The sequence below is a fragment of the Xyrauchen texanus genome, chromosome 3 (genome assembly GCF_025860055.1).
Source record: "Xyrauchen texanus isolate HMW12.3.18 chromosome 3, RBS_HiC_50CHRs, whole genome shotgun sequence".
NCBI classification, from domain to species: Eukaryota; Metazoa; Chordata; class Actinopteri; order Cypriniformes; family Catostomidae; genus Xyrauchen; species Xyrauchen texanus.
In genome coordinates, this window is record NC_068278.1 from 45,212,904 (window position 1) to 45,220,998 (window position 8,095).

At 36.8% G+C, this 8,095-nt stretch overlaps 1 protein-coding gene across 1 annotated transcript; it reads left to right on the top strand.

Moving 5' to 3' along the window:
* Positions 1-31: 31 nt before the first annotated feature.
* iqcd (IQ motif containing D) lies at positions 32-2,249 on the top strand. Its single transcript, XM_052111327.1, has 5 exons — positions 32-131; positions 438-1,099; positions 1,282-1,515; positions 1,656-1,727; positions 1,930-2,249. The coding sequence occupies exons 2-5, from the start codon at positions 440-442 to the stop codon at positions 2,209-2,211; spliced, it is 1,248 nt and encodes a 415-aa protein (XP_051967287.1). The 5' UTR covers positions 32-131; positions 438-439; the 3' UTR covers positions 2,212-2,249.
* The last annotated feature ends 5,846 nt before the right edge of the window (positions 2,250-8,095 follow it).

The window sequence follows — 8,095 nt, forward strand, 5'->3', positions numbered from 1 at the left end:
ATGCCAACGGGTGTCATAGCAACTGATATAAATAACACCAAAGTTTGCGTTTGTCTTTCAGACTTACAGACACATCCAGTGTCACTTAAGTTTAACTTTTTGCAAGCTCCGTTTCTCCCCAGCATAAGACGGTAATGAACATGTCTTCTAGAGCAGATTGTTAATAATTGTTTCTTAGACATTGACAATTGATATTGAATTAATAGTCTACATCAGTTGTGATTGGTAAATAGACATTGAGTGGAGTTGTTATCTGTTATCAGAGCAGAGTTGTTATCAATTATCGGTTTAATTTTGTCTCTAAAATAAACTTGATTTAAATGTTGTTTTTTTTATTATTATTATACTAACAAAATAATTTCATTATTAGTGTTTTGTCAGATCACGGGTAGTCTGTTATTTGACATCTGAATAGTTCTTTCTCTCTCTTTCTCTAGTGATGGGCTCACAATCAGCTGCTCTTTCTTCTCGAAACAGACCCTCAGACATGCTCACCCCTGCTCCCCAAAAGAAAACGAAATCAGACTTCTTAAAGATCATCAACCTTCCCAGGAAGACACTTGCCTCTCTGGACACACAGCTCATTTTTGGGGTACTAGATGAGTGTGTTCAGCAAATGGGCATAGTCTCCCTCCTACACACTTTGCTGAGGTGTACAGAAGCACTTTCCTTGAGTCTTGGGGAAGAGGTGGTCAGGGCGCTGAAAGAGCACCAAAGGCTTGGGGAAATGTACCAAGCTGTGGTGCTTGATGGGGGTCTCAATCAAGGTGAACTCGGGGAACAACACGCCAAGTCAAAGGAAGTTCAGGACTCCTTCCGGAACATTCTACGGATATTTAGGGTCAGACAGTACACAGGGTTAGATCTGCTTAAAGGGCTAGGGCCTAACACAGAGGAAAGGATGGAGTCTCAGAAGCTGAGGGATGGCATGTGTGAGTTATGGGAAGTTGCATCGGAGAGGCTGCTCACATCCCCAGCAGAGAAAAGGGAACGCAGTCAGATGATGCGGGAAGTCAGCCTATTACACCATGAAAACCAAGAGCTGATAGACTCACTAGACAAAGAGGTTGCCATGGCAATAAAACACAGGGACACAGAGGTGAGATGCTACGATGAAATGCATTGAACAAATGGAAAACACTGACATTAAGACCGTCTTGGATGATTGAGAATCTGCACAGTTGAATATAAATGATAAAAAAAATTCTCTAACATTCTCTCACTCTATTTCTGTGCCCTTTTTTCGCTAATTCTTTCGGTTTGTCTCTCCCTGCTCTTCAGATCTCCACGTTGACAAAGAAAATGCACCAGCTGAAGAGCTCACTGCATCGGATGGAAAAGGGCTTGGAGGAGTTTGTGGTCCGAACTCAACAGGAAGCTGAGAAACAGAGTCAATCAGACAAGAAAACTTCAGAGGGGAAAACGGCTTGTGTGCAGGAGGAGGCCAATCAACTGAGAGCTCAGTTCAAAAACGTGATTGCAGAGAACAGAGAGAGAGAACTGGCACTACGAAAGGTGTGTTAATGCACATCCAGGTGTCGTGCAGTTAATGAAACTGAGTATATGTGTTACAAATATGTCAAATAATTACAGTAACAGCATGACTATAGTGAAAATCTTTTTTAAATGTAAATGTTGCTGGTTTTGATGTGCAGAAAAAATACAAGGAGGAAACTGAGATAGAGAACTGGATCCAGAAATATGATGCTGAAATGGGCGAGAAACAGGTAGATTCACTTTTTTCTGGAGTTTCACTTTTTTGACACATTTTATTATGAGAAAAAGAAAATTGTAGTCAATGTTTGATAGCTAGTGTACAACTAAATTCACTTTTAGCAGATGATTCATCTGACTCATATGTTTGTGTGATATATGCATATGTTTTTTGTTTTCTTTGTAATGTGTGTATTTTGGTGTGTGTCTATGTAGACTGAGCTTGAGGAATTAATGAACATATATGAGGAAGAGAAGGCAGAACTGACAGAGCTGGAGGAACATTTTGCAATTCTTGACCTGGAGTACTCCCAGATAATGGAGGAGCGACAGCAGGCTCAGGAGCAGAGGGAACAGCAGGAGAGAGATAGAGAGTTGCATAGCCAAGCCGCCATTATCATCCAGGCCCACTGGAGAGGCTTTTGTGTACGCAAGGCCATGAAGGCCAAAGCAAAGCCCAAGAAAGGAAAGAAAGGAAAGGGGAAAAAAGGGAAATGAAAGAGAAAAACATTAAAGAAAAACAGCATTAAAGAAACTCAACATTAATACTCTTAGATATTAGATAAATAAAATGAATAAAGCTCATGTGACTTGGAGACCCATGAAATGCGAGGTCATATTTTAAATCTTAAATGCATGGGCATTTCACCAAACATTATTGCATATTTGGGTTTTAGCAATCCAGCACTTATATCACAAATTGATTTACAAAATGCCCAGTTAGTGTAACATTTTCAAGGCATTTTTGAGACAATTTGAAATTAATAGAATATAATGTAATATGGTATATTTTGGTGTTTTATTTTTTTAAAGAGATAATGCAACAAATGATAGAACTGGATTCATTACTTCCACACTAAAATGTTATAAGACTCGACTGGCTCAATATTGAGCTACAGAACACATAAGCTACATACATATGTATTTTTGTCTGGCACTTATTGAGTCTAAATAGACAAAACTTACAGAATTTCAGTAGCACACCCAAATGTCAATAGCCAAATTATAATGTCCATGTGTTTTACTTGCTATAGTTTATATATATAAACTCAGCAAAAAAACTTTCAACTGCATTTATTTTTGTCCCTGAAAAATTTCAGTCATTATCTGGTGTGGCACCAGCTGCATCAAGTACTGCAGTGCATCTCCTTCTCATGGACTGCACTAGATTTGCCAGTTCTTGCTGTGAGATGATACCCCACTCTTCCACCAAGGCACTTGTAAGTTTCTGGGGGGAATGGCCCTCACCCACCGATTCAACAGGTCCCAGACGTGCTCAATGGGATTGAGATCCGGGCTCTTCACTGGCCATGGCAGAACACTGACATTCCTGTCTTGCAGGAAATCATGCACAGAATGAGCAGTGCTGGTGGCATTGTCATGCTGGAGGGTCTTGTCAGGATGAGCCTGCAGGAAGGGTACCACATGAGGGAGGAGGATGTCTTCCCTGTAACGCACAGTGTTGAGATTGCCTGCAATAACAGCAAGCTCAGTCCGATAATACACCGCCCCAAACCATGACAGACCCTCCACCTCCAAATCAATCCCGCTCCAGAGTACAGGCCTCGGTGTAACGCTCATTCCTTCGATGATAAACGCGAGTCTGACCATCACCCCTGGTGAGACAAAACCATTACTCGTCAGTGAAGAGCACTTTTTACCAGTCCTGTCTGGTCTAGCGAAGGTGGGTTTGTGCCCATAGGCTACATTGTTGCCGGTGATGTCTGGTAAGGACCTGCCTTACAACAGGCCTACATCCCTCAGTCCAGCCTCTCTCAGCCTATTGTGGACTGGACAGTCTGAGCACTGATGGAGGGATTGTGCGTTCCTGGTGTAACTCGGGCAGTCGTTGTTGCCATCCTGTACCTGTCCCACAGGTGTGATATTCGGATGTACCGATCCTGTGCAGGTGTTGTTACATGTGGTCTGCCACTGCGAGGAAGATCAGCTGTCCTTCCTGTCTCCCTATAGCGCCGTCTTAGGCGTCTCACATTACGGACATTGCAATTTATTGCCCTTGCCACATCTGCAGTCCACATGCCTCCATACAGCATGCCTAATGCACGTTCAAGCTGAGGAGCAGGGACCCTGGGCATTTTGGTGTTTTGTCAGAGACAGTATAAAGTTCAGTAATATTAGTGTCTAAAGTTTTTATAACTGTGATTTTAATTTCCTATGGTCTGTAACCTGTTAGTGTCTTAACGACCGTTCCACAGGTGCATGTTCATGAAATGTTTATGATTCATTGCACAAGCATGGAAAACATTGTTTAAACCTTTTACAATAAAGATCTGTAAAGTTATTTAGGATTTTTACAAAATTATCTTTAAAATAAAGTGTCCTGAAAAAGGAAGTTTATTTTGATATTATATATATATATATATATATATATATATATATATATATATATATATATATAGACACACAAACACACAGAGTACTGTGTAAAAGTTTTAGGCACTTGGGGAAAATGTTGCATGGTGAGGCACTGTGCATGACGGGTGCATCTGTTTACGCACTTCTCTTCTTACGCTGACGCGCCCATCGCTTTGGAATCAGGTAAATCTGGACTCATCTGACCACATGACCTTTTTCCATTGCTCCACAGTCCAATCTTTATGCTCCCTAGCAAATTAAAGTAGTTTTTTCTGATTACCCTCATTAACAAGCAGGGCGGTCTATGGTAGGGCACCCCCATAAGATGTCTTTGATTGGTTCATTTTACGGCCAATCAGTTTATAGACTCTACTGAAGTTTGTGATTCAAATAAGTTTTTTTTTTTTTTTTTTTTAAAGCTTAATAAAGTCATCTTTATTGCCAAAAAAAGGATACAAATCACAAGTGACTTATCAAAATATACATAAAAATGTTCTCAAATAACTACTGTTATCCTTCAACAACACAAACAAACAAGGTACATCAACAAATCTCTGAATATAACCTCAATTGTTCAGCCATAGGTTGAGCATAGCTAGTACAAAGAACAGAAAACACACTATGAACAAACCAATAATTAAATAGAAACAAACTAAAATAAATCAAATGAAAAAATAAATAAAAAGGGACTTTTTAAATTAATTTAAACGTATCCAAAAGAGAAATCAGTTTAAGGGCTTTCTGATTTTTAACAAATTTTAAAGATTTGCACAAGAGTTTAACCTCATTCATCCAGTGATTAAAGTTGGGTTTAGATTTAAACCATCTGCATTTATGAATGAAAAACTTTCCAAAACATAACAAGAAATTAATAACAAAATCACAAGCTTTGTTTTCCAGACAAACGCCAAACCTAATTAACTTCAACGTGAGAGGTGGGAGTTCAACCCTTCTAGACCTTAACCAATTCTGCACCTCACTCCAAAAGGGTTGCACCAGATCACAATCAAAGAAGACATGCTCTAGATTTTAAATATTTGTTTCACAAAAAAAACACAATTATTCACATCAAAATTAAATTTCAATCTTAAAAATTCTTTAGTAGGATAAATCTCATTTAAAATTTTGAAGTTCACCTCCTTAGCTTTAGGAGGGAGAGGAAAAGACAAATAATTTTTCCAAAATTTTTTTATTTCAACCTTATCAAAATCTTTAAGCACGTATTCCCGTCTAATTGGGTTTGGGTAATAAGCCTGTAAAAAAATAATTCTAATGACTCTATTTGTGCATTTTTTATCACAAAAATCATAACCTTCTAAGGAGAGCTGTCTCAGTACTGGGGAGATTTTGGAGTACAACATGTCTTCTTTAACCATTAATCTTAACGGAATTGGTATAGCTCTAATCATTCTATTAAAAATATTAACGGTACACTTGAATTTCTCACAAAACTCTCTATACAGTAACAAATTTCCATTATCATCCAAGAAATGGGCAATAGCCCAAATCCCTTTAGATATCCATTCCTCAAGATATACAGATTTTCTGCCAAACTTTATATATCTACTATTCCAAACTGGAGTGTTGTGAGGAGTGAAGTTATGTTTGAACAATAGTTTCCAATAGAGCAGCACTTGCTGATGGAAGGATGAAAGTTTAACTGGTAACGAGGTGCACTCAAAGTCACAACATAACAGAAAGTGTATTCCCCCCAGTTTGTTAAAGATAGCATTGGGGACAATAAACCAAAAGGAGTGGCTATTTTGAATGAAGGATTTTAACCATTTCACTTTCAAAACACCATTCATAATGTCAAAATCAATAGCATTCACCCCACCATCTTCATATTTTTTAATCATGTCCTCCTTTCTAATGTACTGACACTTATTTCTCCAAATAAATTTAAAATTCACCTTATTTATTAATTTAATCATTCGTGTCGATATGGGCAAGGAGAAGGCTGGATAGATGAGTCTGGCCAAACTATCCATTTTAGTTATAAGAACCCTTCCAAAAATTGTAAGATCCCTCTGCAGCCATCTATTCAATATGGACTTACATTTATCTATGTTATTCAACACATTTTTATTCTCCATAACATCTTTATCTTTAGAAATAATAATCCCCAAATATTTAACTAATGACTGCAAAGGAAACTCATGCAGTGTTAACATTACACATTTGTTTAGGTTTAAATGTAGCCCTGAAGCTTTAGAAAACTGGTTAATAGAATGTAAAGCTAATGGAATTTGATATTCATTCTTTAGAAACAATGTTGTATCATCAGCAAACTGGCTTAAAAGTATATGTCTATCCAACGCTGAAAGACCTTCAATACCATTATTTTTAATCAATATAGATAATAACTCTGCAACCATTATAAATAATAATGGAGAGCTTACCAGTCACCACCGAAACAGAAGAATCCAGCTGTTTTAGATGAGGTCTGCCTTCTTTCTTTTTCGACTGTTTTCCTCTTTCTGCTACTGTTTTTATTGTTTCTAAACTAAAGACTGTTCTTTAATATATTAGCAGAGCACAATGTAATGGTTCCATATTTTATTTTTAAACTGTGGTGTTTTCATTTGAACTGTTACAGTGCTAAAACTTTAACTCTGTGTTACTCAGCTTTTTTGTAAATTAATCTGAAAGAAATGTTGAATGAAACACTATGATGTTTTGGCCAAACCATTTGAATTATTACAGTGGGGGAATTTTTTTTTTCAATTATTATTATTTGAAAGAGATTGTGAATAAAACTACTATATTGTAATGGCCAAACTAATTAAAAGAAAATAGTTGACATCGTTTCTGCTTCTGGGTTTTTAATATTGCTCATTATTAAAATTGCTTTTATTTTATAAACTTGTTAGTTTTATGAAAACACTAAAAATAATAAACACTGGCTCTCAAATTTAACTTAATGGATATATACAGGGATGACAAAAAACTAAATTAATCAAAAATGTGCTTTATTACTACATTTGTTTACAAGTAACTTTATTCAAGTTAAAAAATAAAATAAAATCAATAGGATTTACGTAATATACTGTAGAATTTAGCTTTTTTTTTGGTCACTGGTGGCAACCCCGTTTGGAGGCAGTGCCCCAGCATGCATTCCCCGATAAGACGGTAATGAATGGTAATGTTTTTATCTACACCCTTTTTGGTTAAATTTTGTCACTAAATCACTATTACATATCTTGGGTCACTAAAGATCCTATACATATTTAGTAATTCAACAATTATAATTTTTTCAATTATTATTGTTTCTTTATTGATTATTAAAAGAGCTAAGTTTTAGGCGTATTGGTGATCCTATGGCCAGTTTCAGTCTTTTGTTTAGGTTAAAAACATTGGCTGTGTCAGAAACCTGAAAAATGCTCCTCATGCATTAAATGGGGATAGGAAGGCATAAAAGCATGTCTGAATCCAATGTTGACATAAAATCTTGTCTAGTTGGATGCCTTCATCTGATTGATTTTTGAAGGCAGAATAGATGTATCCGTTGCTGCCTAAGATATCCTATTATTCTGTTTTATTCAAAATAATACAAATGACATCTGACAGAGCAGTTGAAAAAAATAAAAACATTTAATGTCATTTTTTTTTTCATTTTACATTTTTTATATTTTCTTATGTTTCTATTTCTTGAGAAATAAGATAACCTGATTTTTTTAGATTAGAGATGACATTATAATGCCTTGGAAGTCAGTGTGAAACCAGTTTCGCCTAGGTGCATTCACATACAGCCAGTCAATGGGCCTTTCACTGCCAATCAAATTTGAGAAAGCTGTGCTTCTAGCTTTCAGTTTGCATATTTTATTAACTCAGCCAGATAGACAGCAATAACACACACACAAAATCTACCAGAACCAACATTAAATAAAATCTCATGCATGCAATTCTATTCCACCTATTCCACCTATAAAAGCCTGGGCCTTTTAATTAATTTCCACAGAGTAGCCCCCCCACCCCCCACCCCCACCCCGTGCACAAGCCTGTC

Coding starts and splice junctions, on each gene's coding strand:
- iqcd (XM_052111327.1), top strand. CDS start 440: ATGGGCTCACAATCAGCTGCTCTTTCTTCTCGAAACAGACCCTCAGAC. Junction 1,100..1,281: donor TAAAACACAGGGACACAGAG/GTGAGATGCTAC, acceptor CCTGCTCTTCAG/ATCTCCACGTTGACAAAGAA. Junction 1,516..1,655: donor GAGAACTGGCACTACGAAAG/GTGTGTTAATGC, acceptor TTTGATGTGCAG/AAAAAATACAAGGAGGAAAC.